The sequence below is a fragment of the Zalophus californianus genome, chromosome 1 (assembly GCF_009762305.2).
Source record: "Zalophus californianus isolate mZalCal1 chromosome 1, mZalCal1.pri.v2, whole genome shotgun sequence".
Lineage (NCBI taxonomy): Eukaryota > Metazoa > Chordata > Mammalia > Carnivora > Otariidae > Zalophus > Zalophus californianus.
Genome location: NC_045595.1, coordinates 150,292,721 through 150,318,273, shown reverse-complemented (window position 1 = coordinate 150,318,273; position 25,553 = coordinate 150,292,721). Strand labels below are relative to the sequence as shown.

Here is a 25,553-nt window from a genome sequence, read left to right as displayed (position 1 = left end):
TATCATGCAAAGATGCTTCAGGGGAAAAAAGTTTCACAAGTCAAAAGCATTCTCAAAGGAAAAATACAGAGGTGGGTGGTCAAACTGGAAATTTAGAAAAACAGACAGAAGGAGTTAAGAATGCCAGTCCAAACAGTCTGATCCTGGTATCAGAAACAAATATGAGGAATATTACATACTAGTGCCATTTAACATCGAATCATGTAACCTATACCACTTTCTCATTATATGCACACTAAGTAATCTTCTGATTATAATTTAACTTCCTATTAAGGTTTTACTATAGGGAAAGAATGGACCTAATCATTTGTATTTTTTTGGTTTATCTACCAGTCTCTTTCAAACAACGTGAGTCCATTCCTAAGAGACTGAATGTCTGTGTGCTATTAAAACCAAATTTCAGGCTTGTAGAACTAAGAAACAGCTGTAAAAAATAGGCTATGGCAAATTCATCAAGGTAAATAACACTTCTAATTTCTTCTACTACTACACTCTGCTAATTCCTACTATAACATTCTAGCTACTATACTTTTATATGCTAAGGTTTTAGAAGGTGACTGTCTGAATTGGCTTGTTACCGTTAGACTTTCATGATTCTTTATTCTAATGCTTATGAGGTACCTTCCAACCTACCTGAGCAGCTTGCTCTGCCTGTGTCTGGCTGAGCTGGGCTTTCAGAGTGCTAATGAGTTCCTCCTTCTCTTGGAGCTGTTGCTTCATTGTTAAAAATTCTTCTATCTCTGTTGAACTCTTATCAAACTGAAGACATAGAAAGGAAAAAATATTTATTTAAACAAAAGAATTAGCACTCCTAATTCTTTGACCTCCCTTTCTCAACTGCCCAAAATACCTACCAATATCCTTCTAATTTGCACTTAACACAAAAGGGAACTGCATGTGCTGGGGTTTTTAAAAAAAGTAATTATCAGAATTATTTGTCAGAGGAAGACAGAAGCAATAGCAGCACTTTTTCAACTTTTCTGAATCCTCACATAGAAACAGACATTACAACTAAATAGTAAAACCAAAAACCCACGGACAATATTTATAATAAAAGTAGGAAGGTAGTCCCCAAAACCCCAAATATAAGCAGGTAGAGCAAACCACCAAAAGGCACAAGACCTGCATGGTATTAGAGTCTATGCAAGAGGAAGCAGGCAGCAACAGAGCAACATTAATGGCCTTGAGAACAGGAAAACCCCCAAATAGCCAACAAGTTCTTACTGGAAAGCACGGCTGGCCAATCTTAGAACAGCAGCTTAAATTGGCAGGGCTTCCCCATTCTCCAATACTGGGTAAATGCAAGGGGTCCACAGTAAGAAGGACTAAAAAGCTACAACAACTTAGTTCCTCTGAATTCTCAAAACTGCCTCATCAGAGCTGTCTTCTAAGGCATGGACCAGAAATAAGAAGAAACTTCTAGGAGTGAAATAAAAATTATGCAGAATAGAGGTAACAGAAACAGAAGAAAAAGGTCTATACACATGCTGTATAATTCATTATCAACTAGCCACATGTGGCTCCAGAGGGCTTGAAATATGCCTAATGCAAATGAAGAGTTTAATTATTAATATTACTTAATTTTAATTAATTGAACTATAAATTATTTTCCCATTAAATACTACATTTCACTTTATTGTATAATGTCAAATACTCTTAAATTATTATACAAGTAACAAGAATGCATGCTGTTCCTAGTATTACAATAAACACATTGCCTTACCTAGTCAATGTCAGTGGATTCATTCAGTTTGAATGATTTTTTTCCTACACACTCATATAACATTGTAATGTATTTATCTGAATACTTTATGCAGATAGCATGAGTCACAGTTGATACTTAAATAGATCATTAGAAAAATGATGTTTCAGCCCTTGGTTCAGTTATTGGAAAGCTTTTAAATATGTCTGGAACAACATGAGTATATGAGTCTATTTTCTCAACTGGAAGTTTTATGGAATCTAAACAGAGAAGAATTTCCAATGAGAATTTAATAATCCAAATTGAGATATAATGTAAAAATACACACCAAATTTCAGACAGTGCAAAAAAAAAGAAAAAGTAAAATAACATAAAAATAATTATTCTATTAATCTCACAAGTATATTTTGACTATATTGGACTACATGAAATACTTGTTAAAATTAATTTTACCTGTTTCTGCTACAAAACTTTGAATTATACATGTGGCTTACATTATATTACTATTGGACAATGTTGGTATAGGCCAAAGTGAAGGGCAGGAGGAAGAAAACCAGGAAATCTCAGAAATCCAGCTGCCAAATCTTTGGACACAATACAAAAAAACAACAAAAGAGAGAGCTCTGTTAAGTAAAGAAAAGTTTTCCTGAACCAAGCCTCCTTCCAAAAGTTTAGAAAAATTAACTGCCTACAAAAATAAGGAATATAAAAGGATCGAGATCAAATTTCATACAAAGTTAAGGAGAACAACATGCGTAAGGTGATAACAGACCAGAGGTATGTTCAAAAAAACAAATCAAAACTGCAATCTATCTCAAAAGGTGTTAACAAATTAAGAAAATTATGCAAGACACAGAAAAACAGCATAATCAGAATCAGAAAAATCAGAAATAAGGTGACTGATATTAGGGAAAATTTGATATATAAGAAAAAATTTCATAAAAAGAAGTCTAAACAAGAGGTAACACAAAAGTAAACAAACACAAAACAAAATGCCTTAAGTGAAGGACAAAAAAAGGAAGAAACTGTAAAATGAAGAAAGAAATAAAAAGGAATTGAGAGTGACAAATATTAAAGATAATCAAAGAAGGAACATACAGATAATAGAAGTCCCTAGAAAAGAAAACAGACCAAATACCACAAGTTATATAATTTAAGAAAAACTTTTTTGAAATAAAAATATGTGAAACCATATATTAAAAGAGTATACTGGGTATCCACAAATATCAACCAAGAATGGCAAACACCAATTACTAGACTTAGGCAGGAAGGAAAGGAAGTTGGTGAGAGAAGGAAAGGGAAAAAGAAAGTAAACTGATACATACAGAGATAAATATCTGTTGGCCATCTAAAAAATGTATTTGTCATATAATAATCCATTGGGCCTTAGTGATTCATCAACCTAATGACTATGAGGTGACTTAACACCCCTACCTGTGTAGTTTGCTCTGCCTGTGCCTGGGAAAGTTGGGCTTGCAAACAGCTAATTAGTTCCTCCTTCTCCTGGAGTTTATGTTTTATCTTTTCTACTTCTGTCTCTTCCTCTGTAGAACTCTTATCATGCTGAAAATGAAGGAGATAAAGTCATTTACTTAAAAGAACTATAATTAACACATATTCGATCTTTTGTTCTAACTTGCCCTATATAACCATTTGATTATAGTTTTACAAATGGGAGCAAGAAATAACACCTGACCTAACAACCAGGAAGGAATCTTAAGCATTTTCCCATTTTAGTATGGCCAAGGAGCTCCTATTAGATTCATCCTCCCTCAGATAACAGCTATCAACTCCGGACAAGATAGAAAAATAGCTACTTGAAAATGCTAGATGGCAGCCAAAAGCAGGAAGATCCTGGAAGGGAGTCAATATTTGGAAGAAATGACACGAAGTTTCCCTTTTTTATGGTTTTTAGTCTGAGGACAAAACCAATCAGCACCACACAGGACTAAAACTTAATAGAAAACTTAGTCCCATTGCCTTGAAGAACCAGAGGACAGAATTCAGGAAAGCACAGGAGCTGTTAAGTGAGGAGCAGAACATCATACAAGACCCAGTAAGAGGAAATCCAAATCTTTCAAGTCTATTTTTTTTCCCAAAAGCTCTTCCTCAGACTGAACCAGATTCTCCCTCCCTACTGAATTCACCACCCTCAAATGAACCAAGTCTGCTTATCAGAACTACACAAAATAATTTTATACTCTCTTCTACATAATATTGGTCAAGCATCTGAGCATTACCCTCATCTCTTCAACTATACTTTTCAGAGAATATGTAGCTCTGTAATGGGTATACAAGAGTATAAAGCTGCCATGACTCATTGCTCAAACATAGAAATCATTTGATTCGACCCTCTTATTTAACAGAGGGAGGAAATGAAGCTCTAAGTGTTGATTTCTTTAAGGTCTCAGGCCTTAAAAAAAAAAAGCCGAGTATAAAATAGATAATTTAAGAGGAGGAGGGAAGATGGTGGAAGAGTAGAGGACCCTCGTTTCATCTGGTCTCTTGACTTCAGCTAGGTATCAAATCATTCTGAACACCTGTGAATTCAACCTGAGATCTAAGAAAAGAATTGCTGCAATTCTACAAATAGAAAATCTATTTTTTTGCAGGGTAGGAGGCGCGGAGAAGTGAATCGGGATATATTGGAAGATAAACTGAGGGGGAGGGAGCCTTAGGAAGCCAGCTACTGGAAAGTGATATAGCAGCAGAGTGCAAAATCAGAACTTTTAGAAGTCTGCTCCTGTGAGGGACGTCCCTGCCTGAAAGATGCTCGGGTGGCAAAGTGGGACAGAATCCTAGACAGGACAGTGTGCTCTCAGGATCCCAGGGTCACAGAAAGAATGGGTGTGTGTGTGCAGCAGAGGTCCCAAGCATTGCAGCGGGGAAGCTAGCTACAATTAGCAAGCCCCAGAGTGGCCTCTCAACTCGGTGTTGCCATAAACATAACTACGGCACTGTGGGTCGACCACTCTCCAAGCAGGAGTACAGCAAGCAGCAAAACCGCTGCAAGACCCTGCTTCTTCCCCAGGCAGGAGCAGCGTGGGTGCACGCATGATGGGGTAACCGCTCCCTGAGCAGGGGCCCAGAAAGCAGATAGCCTGGTGGGACCGCCCCCCCTCCCCTGGGAGGATTTGTGCAGGGGTGCACCACAGGAGTCTGCAGGTTGGCACACACAATACGGATTGACTGCTTTTCCATGGGGGTGCACTGAAGAGTGGGGGCCCTGATCTTCAGCTCCAGGGCTGGAGTTCGGGGTGCCACCATTTTTTTTTCACCCTCTAAAGCAGCATGAAAAGCCTGAAGGGAACAAAAGCCACATAAAGCAACCCAAAGCAGCTTACACTGAGCCCGGCCCCATGGCAAGGGGTGGTGCAACTCTGCCCAGGCAGAGAGACCTGAGAATCAGTGCAAAAGGCCCTTCTTCCAGAGGGCCAGCAGGAACATCAGGCTAAAACCAAGTTTACAGATCACACAGAAACTGAAAAACTCCTGCACTGGGGGAAAACAGTATATAGAACTCAAGGTTTTTTCCCTCACAATTCTTTAGTCTTTCAGTTTAAATTTTTCTTTTTCTTTTTTTCTTTTTTTCCTTTTCAACTAACTTATTTTATCAACTCTCTTTAAATCTTTTTTTAATTTCCATTTTTACATTTACATTTTACAGATATATTCTTCATTTTATACTTCCTTTTACTATATTCAATTTTATTTTAGTGCATATATATGTTTCTCTTTATTTACAATTTTGGGATCAAGTATCTTGTAACAAACAGACCCAAATAAACCCAGGACCAAGTATATCACCCTGTACTGTCTACCTGTTTGATTATAGTCTTTTTCTGCCCCCCCCACCCTTTTTTTTTCTTTTTTGGTTTCTGATCTCTTCTGATTTGCCTAGTGTATATTTTGCTGGGGTCATAATTGGTATTTTTATTTTTTATTTCTTTTTTGTTCTCTTGTTCATCTATTCTTCTCTGGACAAAAAGACCAGAAGGAAAAACTGCCAGAAAAAAGAACAAGAGGAAGTAATCACTGCCACAGGCTTTATAAACATGGATATTAGCAAGATGTCAGAGCTAGAATTCAGAACAATTATAAAGATAGCAGCTGGGCTTGGAAAAAGCATAGAAGACACTAGAGAATCCCTTTCTGGAAAAACAAAAGAAATAAGATCTAATCAGGTTGAAATAAAAAATGGTATTGATGAGATACAATCAACAATGGAGGCTCTTACTGCTTGGATAAATGAGGCAGAAGAGAGAATAAGTGATAGAGAAGATAAAGTTATAGAGAATAAAGAAACCAAGCAAAAGTGAGATAAACAATTACTGGACCATGAGGGGAGAATTCAAGAGATCAGCAATACCATAAAGTGAAACAATATTAGAATTATTGGGGTTCTAGAGGAAGAAGAAAGAGAGAGAGGGGGGCAGAAGGTATTTGGAGCAAACTATAGTGGAGAACATCCCTAATCTGGGGAAAGAAACAGGCATCCAAGTCCAAGAGGCACAGAAAACCCCCCTCAAAATCAATAAAAATAGGTCAACACCCCAACGTATAATAGTGAAACTTGCAAATCTCAGAGACAAAGAGAAAATCCTGAAAGCAGTTCGGGACAAGGGGTCCATAATCTACAGGGGTAGGAACATTAGACTGGCAGCAGACCTATCCACAGAGACCTGGCAGGCCAGAAAGGACTGGCATGATATATTCAGGGTGCTAAATGATATAGCAGCAGAAGAATACTTTATACAGATACTTAATACAGCCAAGAATACTTTATACAGATAGGACATCATTCAAAATAGGAGAGATAAACAGCTTCCAGGGCAAATGGAAACTAAAAGAATTTGTGATCACCAAACCAGCCCTCTAAGAAATATTACAAGGGATCCTTTAAGCGAAGAGAGAGCCCAAAAGTAACACAGATCAGAAAGGAACAGAGACAATATACAGAAACAGTGATTTTTACAGGTAATACAATGGCACTAAATTTGTATCTTTCAACAGGTACTCTGAATGTAAATGTAAAGTTCAATCAAAAGAAAGAAGGTATCAGATTGGTTACAAAAGCAAGACCCATCCATATGCTATCTATAAGAGACTCATTTTAGACCCAAAGACACCTCCAGATTTAAAGTGAGGGGGTGGAAAACCATTTATCATGCTAATGGACATCAAAAGAAAGCTGGGGTGGCAATCCTTATATCAGACAAATTAGATTTTAAACTGAAGACTGTATAGATGAGGAAGGAAACTCGTCATAATTAAAGGGACTATCCAACAAGAAGATCTAACAATTGAAAATATTTATGCCCCTAACATGGGAGTAGCCAATTATAAGCCAATTAATAACAAAATTGAAGAAACACATCAACAATAATACAATAATAGTAGGGGGCTTTAACACCCCACTCACTGCAATGGGCAGATAACCTAAGCAGAAGACCAACAAGGAAACAGGGCTTTGAATGACACACTGGACCAGATGGACTTCACAGATATATTCAGAGCATTTCATCCTAAAGCAGCAGAATACACATTCTTCTTGAGTGCACACAGAACATTCTCCAGAACAGATCACATACTGCGCCACAAATCAGATCTCAACCAGTACCAGAAGATTGGGATCATTCCTTGCATATTTTCAGACCACAATGCTTTGAAACTGGAACTCAATCACAAGAAGAAATTTGGAAAGAACTCAAATACATGGAGGCTAAAGAGCATCCTACTAAAGAATGAATGGGTCAACCAGGAAATTAAAGGAATTAAAAAAAAATTCATGGAAACAAATGAAAATGAAAACACAACTATTCAAAACCTTTGGGATGCAGCAAAGGGGGTTTTAAGAAGAAGTATACAGCAATACAAGCCTTTCTCAAGAAACAAGGAAGGTCTCAAATACACAACCTAACCTTACAACTAAAGGAGCTGGGGAAAGAACAGCAAATAAAGCCTAAACCTAGCAGAAGAGAAATAATAAAGATCAGAGAAGAAATCAATGAAATACAAACCAGAAGAACAGTAGAACAGATCAACAAAACTAGGAGCTGGTTCTTTGAAAGAGTTAGTAAGACTGATCCTGGCCAGACTTAAAAAGAAAAGAGAAAGCACCCAAATAAATAAAATCATGAATGAAGAGGAGAAATCACAACCAACACCAGAGAAATACAAACAATTATAAGTGCAACTATATGCCAACAAATTAGGCAACCTGGAAGAAATGGATGCATTCCTAGAGATGTATAAACTACCAAAACTGAACCAGAAAGAAATAGAAAACCTGAACAGACCCATAACAAGCAAGGAAATTGAAGCAGTAATCAAAAATTTCCCAACAAACAAGAGTCCACGGCCAGATGGCTTCCCAGAGGAATTCACCAAACATTTAAAGAACTAATACCTATTCTTCTGAAACTGTTTAAAAAAACAGAAATGGAAGGAAAACTTCAAACTTGTTCTATGAGACCAGCATTACCTTGATCCCAAAACCAAAGAGCCCACCAAAAAGGAGAATTTCAGACCAATATCCCATTTGAACATGGATGCAAAAATTCTCACCAAAATACTAGCCAATACGATCCAATTGAAAAGCTTATTCACCACGACCAAGTGGGATTTAGTCCTGGGCTGCAAGGGTGGTTCAACATCCACAAATCAATGTGATACACTACATAAATAAAAGAAAGAACAAGAACCATATGATCCTCTCAACAGATGCACAAAAAGCATTTGACAAAGGACAGCATACTTTCTTGATGAAAACTCTTCCCATTGTAGGGATGGAGGGTACATACCTCAGTAACATAAAAGCCATCTATGAAAAGCCCAGTGAATATCATTCTCAAAGGAGAAAAACTGAGAGCTTTTCTCCTAAGGTAGGAACATGGCAGGGATGTTCACTATCACCACTGCTGTCCAACATGGTACTAGAAGTCCTAGCCTGAGCAATCAGACAACAGAAAGAAATAAAGGCATCCGAATCGGCAAAGAAGAAGTCAAACTCACTCTTCGCAGATGACATGATACTCTATGTGGAAAATCCAAAAGACTACAGACCAAAATTGCTAGAACTCATATAGGAATTCAACAAAGTGGGAGAATATAAAATCAATGCACAGAAATCAGTTGCATTTCTATACACTGAGACGGAAGAAACAGAAATTAAGGAATGAATCCCATTTACAATTGCACACAAAACCGTAAGATACCTAGGAATAAACTTCACCAAAGAGATAAAGCATCTGTACTCTAAAAACTACAGAACACTTATGATAGAAATTGAGGAAGACACAAAGAAATGGAAAAACATTCCATGCTCATGGACTGGAAGAATAAATATTGTTAAAATATCTATGCTACCCAGAGCAATCTACACATTCAACGCAATTCCTATCAAAATACCATCAACATTTTTCACAGAGCTGGAACAAATAATCCTAAAATTTGTATGGAACCAGAAAAGACCCCAAATAGCCAGGGGAATGTTGAAAAAGAAAACCAAACCTGGTGGTATCACAATACTGGACTTCAAGTTAAATTACAAAGCTGTAATCATTAAGACAATACAGTACTGGCACAAAAACAGACACATAGATCAATGGAACAGAATGGAAGACCCAGAAATGGACCCTCAACTCTATGGTCAACTAATCTTCGACAAAGCAGGAAGGAATATCCAATGGAAAAAGGACAGTCCTTTGAATAAACGGTGTTGGGAAAATTGGACAGCCACATGTAGAAGAATGAAACTGGACCATTTTCTTACACCATACACAAAGATAAACTCAAAATGGATGAAAGACCTAAACGTTGAGACAGGAGTCCATCAAAATTCTAGAGAACACAGGCAGCAACTTTTTCAACCTCAGCTGCAGCAACTTCTTGCTAAACACGTCTCCAAAGGCAAGGAAAACTAAAGCAAAAAAGAACTACTGGAACTTAATCTAGTTAAAAACTTCTGCACAGCAAAGGAAACAGTCACCAAAACTAAAAGGCAACCGACGGAATGGGAGAAGATATTTGCAAATGACATATCAGATAAAGGGCTAGTATCCAAGATCTAAAATTAACAAGTCAGGAAATGACAGATGTTGAGGATGCAGAGAAAGGGGAACCCTCCTACGTTGTTGGTGGGAATGCAAGCTGGCGAAGCCACTCTGGAAAACAGTATGGAGTTCCTCAAAATGTTGAAAATAGAGCTACCCTACAACCCAGCAATTGCACTACTGGGTATTTACCCCAAAGATATAAATGTAGTGTTCTGAAGGAGCACCTGCACCCCAATGTTTACAGCAGCAATGTCCACAATAGCCAAACTATGGAAAGAGCCCAGATGTCCATAGAAAGTAGAATGGATAAAGAAGATGTGGCATATGGAATATTACTCAGCCATCAAAAAAATGAAATCTTGCCATTTGCAACGATGTGGATGGAACCAGAGGGTATTATGCTAAGCGAAATAAGTCAATCAGAGAAAGACAATGATCATATGATCTCACCGATATATGGAATTTGAGAAACAAGGCAGAGGATCATAGGGGAAGGGAGGGAAAACTGAATGGGAAGTCATCAGAGAGGGAGACAAACCATGAAAGACTCTTAACTAGAGGAAACAAACTGAGGGTTGCTGGAGGAGAGTTGGGTGGGGCGATGCGGTAACTGGGTGATGGGCATTAAAGAGGACACGTGATGTGATGAGCACTGGGTGTTATACGCAACTGATGAATTATTGAACTGTACATCTGAAACTAATGATGAGTACATCATCACTAGTTGGTTAATTGAATTTAAATTAATAAAAGATAAAATAAAATATACAACTTAAAAATCATAGTAGGGGGACAGTTAGAAGAAACAAAGCAACATGGGGAGAGACAGGCTGGTACCACAGCTACAAGAAGAAAGAATTACCAGAGGAAGAACCAAGAAGTAAGAAAAGAATCAAGATGAACAAGTTATTTGAGAAGAATGAGAAAGCTTCTAAAATAAGCTTTCTAAAATAAGCTTTGAGAAGTTAAATAAAGCTATTAATCAGGGAAAGTAATTTCTTCTGAGCATTAGACGCAGAATGGAAAGACTAATCAGGGTACTAGGAAACTAACCAGTGACCCTAGTGTTGTGCCTACAGAATCAATTACAACCTTATTTCCCAAGAACTAAAAACACTGAGATAAGAATACTAGTGAATGAGCATTAAGGAGGGCACATGATGTGATGAGCACTGGGTGTTATATGCAACTGATGAACTGAACTCTACATCTGAAACTAATGATGTACTATATGTTGGCTAACTGAATTTAAATTTAAAAAAAAGAATACTAGTGAATCAAAGAGTAAAACAACGTATAATTTAAAAAATAAAAATTAATAAATTTCTTACGCAGAGTTAAGTCTAGGCCAATTGCAGTATGCACATGTGATTTGCCAGCCTCCATATATTCTATACCAAACTCCAAAAAACTGAAGATTCTTGTTCACTAAATGGCTGACTGAATGTGAATATTTGGGATTTAACCCCATACAGGAAATTAATGAAAATGAGTATTGGGACAATACTCTATTTCTCAAAAGGCACCAATTTCCTTACCCTTCTCTCTAACCCCGACCTTAAATTATTTTGCTGTGGCAGTCATAAACCTAGAACGCACCACTTACAGGAACCCCAAGGCAATCTAGTTGATTCAGTTACAATGCATGAAACTTTAATCCACTACTCTGTGGCTATATGAGGACACAGAATATTCTGTGTCAAGTCACTAAATTAAAGAATTCAGAGGTGGTAGAAACCTTACAGATCACCTAGTTTAATCTTCTAACCAAAGATAAAATCCCTCCATAAAGTATGTGCCTCTCCTATCCAAATGCCTCGCTGTGGTATTTACTTGTCCTGTTAGCCTTTTTTAATTCTCTGAAAGTCTAGGTCACATTTCATTTCTACATTTTCTGTTGGCCTTTTATTCTCTCTGTGTGTGACCCAGAGCCCAGCTAGACTGCAAACTCAATAAGAAAGGACAGCATTTAGTGCTGTACTACTTTAACTTCATAAATTTTTGTGATTAGTGAATATCTGCTATCATGGGAGGCATTTCCACTCAGAAAATGTGCAGTGTATCCCATTACCATACCTTGGAGAGTTGCTCCTCTGCCTGAGGTTCTGTAGGCAGAACAGTCCCTCCTTGTGCCTTCATTTCTTCTATGTGTTTATTCAAAGAAGTTAATTTGGCCTTAGCATGAAGTTTTAGTTTTTTTATTTTGTTATCAGCAGCTTTTCTTTCTTCCTGTCAGAGAACAATGACAGTAAATATATAAGTGTTTATTCATCATGTGCCTAATACATAACAAAAGTTAATTCTCAGGAGGCATCATCTTACAGTATTGGGGAAATAAGAATCACACTCTCCAATAATCTAAGTGAAAAGAAAAATCTAAGTGAATGTTGTGTCTGTCTTTTATCAAATGCTTGGCAAGAAAGGCGAAAAACCAGGGTACCTGTAGAACTTCATCTTTTTGCTGCAACTGAATGTCCTTCTCTCTAATGATTTCTTTTAGCTCCACCACCAACTGCTCAGCATAAGCCAGGCGCTCCAGAACATCCTCTTGTGTCCTATCGTTAAATTCCATGTCAGATTCTTGGGGTAATGCCTAGTATTTAGACAAAAGTTGCCAATGCATCAGGGGAAAAATACTAGTGGCCAAAAAAGAGTTTCTTCATTCCAACTTCATCTTATCTTTTGCCCATCTCATTTCCATTCTTAATTATTATTGGATCTGAGTTGGAAGGATTTCTTATCATCATAGCCATTAAAATATATTGAGTATTTTGGAAGTGTTAAGCATTTCACAAACAAAACATTATCTCATTTATGATATCCTAATTTTACCAAAGAGAAAAATAAAAGGAAGCAAAGATAACAAACTATTAAGTGGAAGAGCCCAAAATTTAAATTTAAGACAGCAGTTGAATAAAATTCTCTTAACCACTAGGCAATACTGCTTGTCTTTCAGAAAACTAAAGGACTTCTTTTGATTCCTCATGTGGCTATCAAAAAATATAATATAAACTATAAGAGAAGTGTAGATAAATTTACAATAGCAAACATATTTTCAAACCTGAAAGGTGCCCCAGTTCTGCCACTTATCATTCAATCCTTTCCTAGTGAACAGGATATACACCTGAGAAGAAGGTAAAACAATCTAGCACTAAACAAGGCTCAAGGGACAAATGAAAAAGATCTTTCCAATCTCATCCAGGACTTGATTCCCATCACTGTGGCTCATATACTACAAACTTACAGGAGAAGGATCATTTATAAATTATCAGTATTTTTCTTAATCCTCTCTTCCACCTAGCAAAATGGAGGCTGCTCAAAACCTTCTATCTTAAACTCTTTCCCTCAGAAGAACATGGAATATATGTCTCATCAGTTTAATTCAGAATAGAGCTACTCACAGGGTCTAGGGAAGCCCTCATATTCTGATCAGTGTCATCTCCTGATAATTCGTGCAAAACAACATTTGCTAATCCTGACAATCGGCTCAGCATTTCTGCAAGAAAAGAAAACATAACAATCAATAAAATGGATACAGGCTTCCCTTGTACTGGTAACTATATTATCTATAAGCAAAATAAACTGTACAGGTGATATATATTAGACACAGACAATAGCATGATGATATCTTTAAAAATACATTTGAGTATGTACAGTATAGTCACACAATGTTCTTTTCAGTGGCAACTGCACTGCACTTCAATTACCACCGCTAACATTTTCTAAATAAAATATATAATTGTTTAGTGGCAAATAATATTTTTAAAGTTATCTTTAATCCCTTTTCTTTCATTATAACTTCATTTACAAACATGAACTTCTAACATTCCTTCCCCAGTCAGAATGTTATTCTCTCCTACTTTGCCAAATAAACCCATGATGCAGCAAAATTTTTCTTTTTATGTGCCCCCATGAACCCCATTCTTTCAGGAGGGTTTCCTGATAAACCGTGTGGTTTTGCTAAAATTTAAATATGATATTTGTTCAAATGTACAGCATTAAATTCACATATTAGAAAAGAAGGAAAAGGGATTTACCTCAGCAACCTATGCTGCTTCTGTATGAAATCACAAAAAGAAGAGCTAATTAAAACAAATATAAGCAGACAAAAAAGAAATTAAGATCAGAGCTGAAACTAATAAAAATGAAAACAGAAAAAATAGAGAAAATCAGTAAAACCAAAAGTTGGTTCTTAGAGAATGGGTTCAATCTTAAATGACCTAGAACTTAACATTGACCTCTATATGAAAGAGAGGTTATATACAAATCTAGTGGTAACCTTATATCAAAAAACACTAATAAATATGCAAAGAATAAAGAGAAAGAAATCCAAATGTATCACTAAAGAAAATCAGCAAACCATAAGAGAAAGACAAGAAAGGATCAGAGAAAAGCTCCAGAAACATCCACAAAACAAGTAATAAAATGTCAATAAATACATATCTGTCAGCAATTATTCTGAATGTAAATGGACCAAACGCTCCAACCAAAAGACACAAGGTGCAGAATGGATAAAAACAATAAATAAGACCCATCTATATGCTGCCAACAAGAGACTCACTTCAGACCTAAAGACACATGCAGGTTGAAAGTGAGGGAATGAAGAAATACTTATCATGCAAATGGATGTCAAAAGAAAGCTGAAGTGGAAATAGTTATATCAGACAAAGTGGACTTTAAAACAGAGAATATATATAGCAAGAGACAATGAATGACAGTATATAATAATAAAGGAGACAATCCAACAAGAAGACATAACAATTGTAAATATTTATGCACCCACCTAGGAGCATCCAAATACATAAAACAATTAATAACAAACATAAAGGAACTAATCCATAATAATACAATAATAGGGGACTTTAACAACCCACTTACATCAATGGACAGATCATCTAAACAGAAAACCAACAAGGAAACAATGGCTTTAAATGACACACTGGAACAGTGTGTGTGTAAATGGATGATGGGCATTAAAGAGGGCACTTGTATGTTATATGCAAGTGATAAATCACTAAATTCTAACCCAGTTTCAGGGTTATATATTAATACTGCACTATATATTAACTGACTTGAATTTAAATAAAATCTTGAAAGGAAAAAAAATCTTGAAAAGAAACAAACGAACTGGACCACTTTCCTACACCATTCAAAAAAATAAATTTAAAGTGGAATAAAGACTTAAATGTGAGACCTGAAACCATAAAAATCCTAGAACACAGGCAGTAACCTCTTTGGCCATAGCAACTTTTTTCTAGATATGTCTCCTGAGAAAAGGGAAAACAAGCAAAAATAAACAATTGGGACTACATCAAAATAAAAAATTTCTGTACATCAAACGAACATCAACAAAACTAAATGGCAACTTGCAGAATGGGAGAAGATACTTGCAAATGACATATCCAATAAAGGGTTAGTATCCAAAATATATAAAGAACTTATAAAATTCAACACCCAAAAACCAAATAATCTGATTAAAAAATGGGCAGAAAACATGAAGAGACATTTTTCCAAAGAAGACATAGAGATGGCCAACAGACACATGAAAAGATGCTCATCATTACTTACCATAAAGAAAATGCAAATCAAAACCATAATGAGGGCGCCTGAGTGGCTCAGTTGGTTAAGCAACTGCCTTCGGCTCAGGTCATGATCCTGGAGTCCTGGGATCGAGTCCCGCATCGGGCTCCCTGCTCAGCGGGGAGTCCACTTCTCCCTCTCCCGCTCTCCCCTCTTATGTACTCTCTCTCTCTCAAATAAATAAATAAAAATCTTAAAAAAAAACCATAATGAGATATCACTTGTCAGAATAGTTAAAATCAACAACACAAGAAAAACAGTTGTTGGCAAGGATGTGGAGAAAAAGGAATCTTCTTGCACTGTTGATGGAATACTAACTGATGCAGCCACTCTGGAAAACAGTATGGAGGTTCCTCAAAAAGTTAAAAATAGAACTACCCTACAATCCAGCAATTACACTACTAGGTATTTACCCAAAGGATATAAAAACACTAATTCAAAGGGATTCATGTAACCCTTTGTTTATTTACAATAGTGAAGATACGAAAGCAGCCCAAGTGTCCATCAATTGATATATGGATAAAGAAAATGTGGTATATATATAAAATAGAATATTATTCAGTCATAAAGAAAAGAATGGAATCTTGCCATTTGTAATGACATGGATGGAGCTAGGGAGCATAATGCTAAGTGAAATAAGTCAGTCAGAGAAAGACAAATACCATATGATATCACTCATATATAGAATTTAAGAAACAAAACAAATGACCAAAGAGGAGAAAAAGAGAGAAAGACAAAGAAACAGACTCTTAATCATAGAGAACAAACTGATGGTTGCCAGAGGCAAGGTGGGGGAGAGGGGTGATGGTTAATTAGGTGATGGGGATTAAGGAGTACACTTGTCATGATAAGTACTGGGTGATATAAGGAATTGCTTAATCCCTATATTGTACACCTGAAACTAATATAACACTACATGTTAGCTAGGTGGAATTAAAATATAAACTTTTTTTAAAAAGTTGGTTTTTTGAAAAGATAAAAAAAAATTGATAAAGCTCTAGTCAGACTGACCAAGAAAAAAGAGAAGACACAAACTATCAATACCAATTATGAGAAAGGAGACATCACTATAGATCTAACATACATTAAAATATTGTAACACTACAAATAACTCTATGCCCATAAATTCATCAACATAGAAAAAATGGGACAATTCCTTAAAAGATACAAGCTAACAAAACTCATTATAGAAGAAAGACAACCTAAATACACACACACATATACACATACACTGACACATCCCTTATTTATTATTTACTTATTTATTCATTCAGATCAGTGTCAATGGCTAGTCCATAAGATCTTTGAAAGTGAAATTATTAATACTTTGTTAGGAAAAATCAAAACAGAACTGTACTGTGCATAGCACTAGCATAAGTAATTATGCTAAATTTTATGTTTAATGATAAAATGTTTAATGATAAAATGTTATTTGGCCTTTAAAAGCCTCAACAGGGAGAAATATAAGAGCTCTCGTACAAAATAAGCACTTGAATAAACACCAATTTCTGCTAAAGTTTTCTTCTACTCTGAGTAGTAATAATGTTTAGGGCAATCGTGGTCCTTAATTAAGAAAGAAGTGGTGAGGAGTTTGTTTCTATAACAGGTTACCTTGGATAACCTAACTAGCATATCACATTTAGAAAAGATGTGTGAAACAGGAAAGGAAAAAGAAAACCACTCCTCGAAGGGCAACATACGGCCATGTATTAGTATATATAACTACTAGAAAGACAACATAGGCTCACATTTAAGTATATAGGACCATATATAACCACTCATTCAAGCTGTGAAATTCATAACTATGGTCAGTTAAAAAAAAAAAATCACAACTCAGCATTATATAGACTAAACTTTCTTTTCAACTCTAGAGATTGAATTTTCTATAATAATCATTAATGAAGGAAATGAACACCAAAACTAAAGAGTCTTTATTAGGCACAGAGATTTGCATTAATCAAAGAAAGTCATAGCAGAACCTAATTTATCAAGCAGATTCACTTTATCTTCAGATTTTTCAGACCACATTAGGAACAAGCACACACGCACAAATCAACCAACTGATGGGACTCTGAGAAGATGGGAGTAGGAGACATTGTGGATCTTCCTGAATTCCCACATAAAAACTGACAAAGCAACTAGGTAACAAAATTAAAACCTGTATACAGCCTTTACAAAAAAAAACAAAAACTATGTGACAAAGTTTTCCAAACTCTAAAATAAACATGGATATAGACAAACCACCAACAGCCACAATATCTGCATGTCCTTGCTGTTCATGTGGGAGGAAGAGGGAAGTGAAGGGGGCGGGGTGGCAGAATGTTCCACCCCTACTATGCCATTTTGGCATAAAGATTATCTTGAGCTAAAGGCACTTGAAAAACAGCAGGTACAAGAAGGATGCTCTGACCTCCCCTTTTTCTTCCTGAAAGCAAGATATAAAACCCTGTATGGAAGATGTCCTCCCTATATTAGGAGGAAAGTAACATTCTTACCTCCAGGGATGGGGAGTTAAGGCCAAAGGAATCTGTAAAAACAAATCTTGTATGTGAATCCTTATCTTCCTAGTCACTTCTCCATGATTAACTACCCCTTTGCCTTGTATCATTATCACAATTTACTGCTCTCTGTCCAACTCAATATTTAAGTGTTCTATTCTAACTGATTCTTTTGGTCTTCATTTCTTTATGAGGGCTCCAGTGTCACTTAAAATTTATACTAAATAAATCTGTATGCTTTTCCTGTTAATCTGTCCTATGTAAATTTAATTCTTAGGCCCAGTAAAAACCTTAAAGGGATAGAGGTAAAATAATGCTCCCCTACAGAAGCTATAAGAATGTGACAAACAGGATACCAAGAGAACCACAAAAGAGCTAGTGGGTATTCACTGGAAAATGTCCTGAGCCAATTAAAGAACAGCAACTGAAAAAGGAAGGCATATCCTTACTCCAATAGCAACTAAGTGCAAGGAAAGTGCAAGGTCTGAAATGGCTAAAGAGTCTGGGCCCCATGAACACTCAAAACTGAAGAGTCGAGGCTCTCTTTCAGAACAGGGCCTCTACTGAGAGTAGAATCAAGATTCATCAAGACAGGGTCAACAGAGAACAAAGGAAGACCCAGATAAAGAGTGAGCTGGGGATACTGGAAAAAGAGTCTGGAAATCTCAGAAATCCAATGGCCACATTTTGAACCAACACTGGAAAACAATGTTAAGAGGAAGCTCTGCAAAGTTAGAAAAGCTACCCAAAATAAATCTCCTAAAAATTCAGCAATATTAACATAAAATGAGCACCTGAAAAGTAACACAATTTCCATACAAAGTTATTATAAGAAAAAAGAGCAAAATAATATCCATACAGAAAATGGAAGCATGTCAAAGAGCCATGCTCAAAATAACTCAGAACTACAACCTACTAAATCAACCAAAAGGACTAAAAGGCATTAAAAATTATATAAGACATGAAAAGCCATACATCAGAAGTTGAAAAACCCAGGAAGACAGCAAGAGAAGAAAGGAACAAAGGAAACACAAAATAGTCAGAAAACTATTAACAAAATGGCAACAGTAAGTCCTTTCAATAATTACATGAAATTTAAATGTATTAAATTATCCAATCAAAAGACACGGAGTGCCTGAATGGATTTAAAAAACAATATCCAGGCGCCTGGGTGGCTCAGTGAAGTGTCTGCCTTCAGCTCAGGTCATGATCTCAGGGTCCTGGGATCGAGCCCCACATCGGGCTCCCTGCTCGGTGGGGAGCCTGCTTCTCCCTCTCCCTCTGCCACTCCCCCTGTTTGTGCTCTCACTCACTCTCTCTCAAATAAAGAAAATCTTTAAAATAAATAAACAAACAAACAATATCCAACTATATGCTCCCTACAAGAGACTCACTTTGGTCCAAGGTTACAGACAGGCTGAAAGTGAAGGGATGGAAAAATATATCCCATGCAAATGGTAACCAAAAGAAAGCAAGGGTAACTATATTTTTAAAAGACAAAATAGACTTTTAGTCAAAAACTGTCATGAGAGAGAGAGAGTTTTTTAGAATAGTTTGGGAAGGATTGGCATTAATTCTTCTTTAAACATTTTTTAGAATTCACTTAGTGAAGCCATCAAGTTCTGGGCATTTCTTTATTGAGAGGCTTTTGGTTACTGATTCAGTCTCTTTATGTTATTGGTTTGTTCAGGTGTTCTGTTTCTTGTGATTCAGTGTTGGGAGGTTGTATGTTTCTAGGAATTCATCCATTTCTTGCATATAATTATTCATGGCTGTCTTTTATGATTCCTTGTATTTCTGCGTTATCAGTGTAGTGTCTCCGTCATTTATAATTTTACTCATTGAATCTTCTCTCTTAGTCTAGCTAAAAGTTTGTCAATTTTATCTTTTCAAAAAGCAGTTTTATTGAAAAAGTTTTGTCTTTTCTATTATTTTTCTAATCTCTATCTCCTTTATTTCTGCTCTGATATTTGTTATTTCCTTCCTTCTGCTTTCACCTTAGTTTGTTCTTTTCCTGGTTACTTGAAGTGTCAAGACAGGTTTATTTAAGATCTTTCATTTTTCTTAATGTAGGAGTCTATCTCCATAAATTTCCCTCTTAAAACTGCTTTTGCTGCATCTCATTAACTTTCCATAGGTATGTCATGTTTTCATTTGTCTCAATATAATTTTTTATTTCTTTTTTGTTTTTTTTTCTTTGACTCATTGGTTCAGGAGCATGTTGTTTAATTTCCACATATTTGTGAATTTTCCAGTTTTCTTCTTGTCTTGTTTTGTTTTGGAGGTCTTTTTGCATATGGAATAGTAACTTTATTTCTTCTTTTATGTTCTTTTTTTTTGAGATTTAAAAAAAAATTTAATTCCAGTTAACAATCATACAGTGTTCTATTGGTTTCAGGTGTACAATATGGTGACTCAACAATTCCATATATCACCCAGAACTTGATGGCTTCACTAAAGTGAATTCTAAAAAATGTTTAAAGAAGAATTAATGCCAATCCTTCTCAAAATATTCTTTAAAAAACTGAAGAAGAGGAAACACTTTCAAAGTCATTTTATGAGGACAGCATCACCTGAATACTGAATCCAGAGAAGGACACTACAATAAAATTATAGGTCAGTATCCCTGATAAAATAGATGCAAAAATCCTCAACAAAATACTAGCATACCCAATTCAACATCACATGAAAAGAATCATACACCATGTCAAGTAGGATGTATTCCTAAGATGCAAGGATGGTTCAACATCCACAAATCAATAAATGTGATGCACTACATTAAGAGAATGAAGGATAAATGTCACATGATCATCTCAAGAGATGCAGAAAAAGAATTTTAAAAATTCAATATCCTTGCATGATAAAAACTGTCAACCAATTAGGTACAGAAGGAATGCACCTCAATATAATCAAGACCATATACAAGCCCAAAATTAACATCACATTCAATGGCAAAAAAGCTAAAAGCTTTTCCTCTAAAATCAGATATAAGGATGCCCATTCTTACCACTTCTGTTCAATGTAGTACTAGAAGTCCTAGCCAGATCAATTAGGCAAGGAAATGAAATAGAAGGCATCCAAATCAGAAAGAAGTAAATTGTCTCTGTTTGCAGAAAACATGATCTTACATATAGGAAACCCTAAAAACTCCACCAAAAAATTATTACAACTAGGGGTGTCTGGATGACTCAGTTGGATGAGCTTCCAATTCTTGATTTTGGCTCATGTCATGTTCTCAGGGGTGTGGGATCAAGGCCTGCATCAGGCTCTGCACTCAGCATGGAGTCTGCTTGAGTTTCTCTCCCTCTGCCCCTCCCCTTGTTTATCCCTTTTCTCTCTTTCTCTCAAATAAATAAATCTTTTTTAAAAATTATTACAACTAATAAACGAATTCAATAAAGTTGCAGGATATAAAATCAATATATAAAAATTATTGTTTCTGGGGCACCTGGGTGGCTCAGTCGTTAAGCGTCTGCCTTCAGCTCAGGTCATGATCCCAGGGTCCTGGGATCAAGCCCCGCATCAGGCTCCCTGCTCGGCGGGAAGCCTGCTTCTCCCTCTCCCACTCCCCCTGCTTGTGTTCCCTCTCTCGCTGTGTCTCTGTCAAATAAATAAACTCTTTAAAAAATATATATTGTTTCTATATACTAACAACAAACTATCCCTCCCAAATTTAGAAAATAATCCCACTTATAATAGCATTTTAAAAAATAAAGTACTTAGGAATAAATTTAACTAAGGAGGTAAAAGATCTGTACACTGAAAACTGTAACACATTAATAAAAGGAATTCAGAAAAAACATATAAATGGAAAGATATCCATGTTCACAGACTTGAAGAACATTATTATAAGTCCATACCACTCAAAGCAATCTACAGATTCAATGCAATCCTTTCAAAATGCCAAAACCTTGGAGAGAGGAAAAGATGGCAGAGGAGTAGGGGGCCCTATTCCAACTGGTCCCCGGAATTGAGCTGGATATCTACCAGACCACTCTGAACAACCACAAAATCAGCCTCAGATGTAAGAAGACAGATCTGGACCTCTACAGAGTATCGCAGGTGGTTGGTTTCGAGGTATGAAGCCGGGAGTTGGGATTCTGTGGGCAGGTAACGGAGGAGATATGGAAGGGGGAGGGAGCTGCCATAAGCGCTGGTGCTGGGAAGGTGAAATAACACAGGAGCGCAAAAGCCTCCCATGCTGGGGACGGGGCACAGACTCGCAGACTGCTAGCAATGGGGAAAGGACTTTAGGGCAGCCCCGTAGACTGAAACCTGGAGCGGCAGGGCCACGCGTGCAAACTGGGGGTGGATGGCGGATTTAAAAGCACAAAGGGCAGAGACAAGCCCCGACCTGGAGGCGAGAACTGGGAGTGCTGCTGAGGGGCACAAACCCAGGACTGCAGTTTATAGCAGCACAGACAGAAATGGAGATAACGTGGCCTGGAGAGCTCGCTGAAGAACAGACTGTGATCTCTCTGCTCTGAGGCAGAGGGTTGGAAACAATCTCTTCTGCTCTGACTCTCAGAAGAGACTAGGAAAGCCGCCAGGGAAAGCCGCCAAAGAACAAAAGCCCCAAAAAACTGGTTTTCACTGAGCCCATCCCCCGCCACAGGGGGCAGGGCAACTCTGCCCAAACAGGGTTGCCTGAGTAAGAGTGCAGCAGGCCTCTCCCCCGGAAGACAGGCAGGCAAAACAAGAGGCAAGCAACCCTAAGGTCCCTATAAAACAGGTGCATTTTGCTTGGGCTGTGGTCAATAATTTGGACTCTGTACATTCCCTCAACCACCCCTCAAAAGAATGACTAGGAAGAGGAACCCCCAAAATAGGAAAGACTCAGAGACTGTGACTTCTGCCACAGATTTACAAATGGATTCAGATATAACAAAGATGTCGGAGACAGTATTCAGGGTAGCAATTCTGAAGACAATAGCTAGAATGGAGAAATCAATTAATGCCAACATAGAGTTGCTAAGGGCAGAAATGAAAACTGAACTGGCAGAACTTAAAAATGCTATCATTGAGATCCAATCTAATCTAGATAATCTTAACAGCTAGGGTAAGCGAGGCAGAAGAACGAATTACTAATCTAGAAGACCAATTAACAGACAAAAAGGAAAAAGAGGAGGCCAGGGAAAACAACTCAAAATCCATGAAAACAGAATCAGAGAGGGCGCCTGGGTGGCTCAGTTGGTTAAGCAACTGCCTTTGGCTCAGGTCATGATCCCGGAGTCCCGGGATCAAGTCCCACATCAGGCTCCCTCCTCAGCAAGGAGCCTGCTTCTCCCTCTGACCCTCCCCTATCTCATGTACTCTCTCTCTCTCATTCTCGCTCTCTCAAATAAATAAATAAATCTTTAAAAAAAAAAGAAAATAGAATCAGAGAAATAAGTGACACAATGAAATGTTCCAGTGTCAGAATTACTGGGACCCCTGAGGGGGTGGAGAGAGAGAGAGGACTAGAAGATATATTTGAGCAAATCATGCCTGAGAACTTCCCTAATCTGGGGAATGAAACAAACATTCGTGTCCTAGAGGCAGAGAAGACCCCCCTCCCAGGATCAAGGAAAACAGGCCAACACCCCAGCATGTAATAGTAAAACTCGCAAATCTCAAACCAAGGAAACCATCTTAAGGGCAGTTAGGGGGAAGAGATTCCTTACGTGCAGAGGGAGGAACATCAGAGTAACGTCAGACCTATCCACAGAGACCTGGCAAGCCAGAAAGGGCTGGCAAGACATCTTGGGGTACTAAATGAGAAGAACATGCAGCCAAGAATACTTTATCTGGCAAGGCTATCATTTAGAATGGATGGAGAGATGCAGAGCTTCCAAGATCGGCAGAAACTGAAAGAATATGTGACCACTAAGCCATCCCTCCAAGAAATATTAAGGGGTTGGGGGGTCCAATAAGAGGAGAAAGACCCCAAGAGTGATATAGAACAGAAATATAGAGACAATCTATAGAAATAAGGTCTTCAACATGATGACAATAAATTCATATCTTTCAATAATCACTCTCAACATGAACGGCCTAAATGCTCCCATAAAATGGCACAGGGTTGCAGACTGGATAAAAAGAGAGGACCATCCATATGCTGTCTACAAGAGACTCATTTTGAACCTAAAGATACATCCAGACTGAAAGTGAAGGGATGGAGATCCATCTACCATGCCAACGGACCTCAAAAGAAAGCTGGGGTAGCAATTTTTATATCAGACAAATTAGATTTTAAGCTAAAGCCTATAGTTAGAGACACAGGAGGACACTATATCATTCTTAAAGAGCCTATCCAACAAGAAGATCTAACAATTGTAAACACCTACACCCCCAACATAGGAGCAGCCATCTACATAAGCCAACTGTTAACCAAAATAAAGAGTCATATTGATACAATACGTTAATCGTAGGAGACCTCAATACTCCACTCTCAGCAATAGACAGATCATCTAAGCAGAAAATCAACAAAGAAACAAGAGCTTTGAATGACACACTGGACCAGATGGACCTCGTAGATATATATAGAACATTCCACCCTAAAACAACAGAATACTCATTGTTCTCGAGTGCACACTGAACTTTCTCCAGAATAGACCACATACTGCGTCACAAATCAGGTCTCAACCGATACCAAAAGACTGAGATTATTCCCCACATATTCTCAGACAATAATGCTTTAAAACGGGAACTCAATCACAAGAAAAAATTTGGAAGAAATTCAAACACTTGGAAGCTAAAGACCACTCTGCTCAAGAATGTTTGGATCAACCAAGAAATCAAAGAACTTAATTCATGGAAACCAATGAGAACGAAAACACATCAGTCCAAAACCTATGGGATACTGCAAAAGCGGTCCTAAAGGGGTAATACATAGCCATCCAAGCCTCACTCAAAAAAAATAGAAAAATTCCGAATTCACCAACTAACTCTACACCTTAAAGAACTACAGAAAAAGCAAGAAACGATGCCTAAGCCACGCATTAGAAGAGAAATAATTAATAGAGCAGAGATCAATGAATTGGAAACCAGAAACACAGTAGATCAGATCAATGAAACCAGAAGCTGGTTCTTTGAAAGAATTAATAAGATCAATAAACCACTGGCCAGACTTATCCAAAAGAAAAGAGAAAGGACCCAAATTAATAAAATTATGAATGAAAGGGGAGAGATCACGACTAACACCAAGGAAATAGAAACAATTATTAGAAATTACTATCAACAACTATATGCCAATAAATTAAGCAACTTGGAAGAAATGACTGTCTTCCTGGAAACCTATAAACTGCCAAGACTGGGGGCGCCTGGGTGGCTCAGTTGGTTAAGTGACTGCCTTCGGCTCAGGTCATGATCCTGGAGTCCCGGGATCGAGTCCCGCGTCGGGCTCCCTGCTCGGCAGGGAGTCTGCTTCTCCCTCTGACCCTCTTCCCTCTCGTGCTCTCTATCTCTCATTCTCTCTCTCTCAAATAAATAAATAAAAAATCTTTAAAAAAAATAAAAAATAAAAAATAAACTGCCAAGACTGAAACAGGAAGAAACTGACAACCTGAATAGGCCAGTAACCAGTAACGAGATTGAAGCAGTGATCAAAAACCTCCCCAAAACACAAGAATCCAGGGCCTGATGGATTCCCTGGGGAATTCTACCAAACATTCAAAGAGGAAATAATACCTATTCTCCTGAAGCTGTTTCAAAAAACAGAAACAGAAGGAAAGCTTC

At 37.3% G+C, this 25,553-nt stretch overlaps 1 protein-coding gene across 10 annotated transcripts in view; it reads right to left on the bottom strand.

The window, feature by feature from the left end:
- The window catches only part of GOLGB1 (golgin B1), a 97,664-nt gene that overhangs the window by 60,047 nt on the left and 12,064 nt on the right, over positions 1-25,553 (bottom strand). For 8 of the 10 annotated variants that reach the window (XM_027582109.2, XM_027582115.2, XM_027582111.2 and 5 more), the window contains exons 2-6: positions 13,161-13,255; positions 12,200-12,352; positions 11,836-11,988; positions 3,137-3,265; positions 634-759 (exon numbers count right to left, since the gene is read on the bottom strand). In XM_027582109.2, the coding sequence (XP_027437910.2) occupies positions 634-759; positions 3,137-3,265; positions 11,836-11,988; positions 12,200-12,352; positions 13,161-13,253 (654 nt within the window). In that variant the 5' untranslated portion in view covers positions 13,254-13,255. Of the gene's footprint in view, positions 1-633; positions 760-3,136; positions 3,266-11,835; positions 11,989-12,199; positions 12,353-13,160; positions 13,256-25,553 lie in introns of those variants that run through there. The other 2 variants (XM_027582117.2, XM_027582114.2) reach the window with 2 other exon arrangements.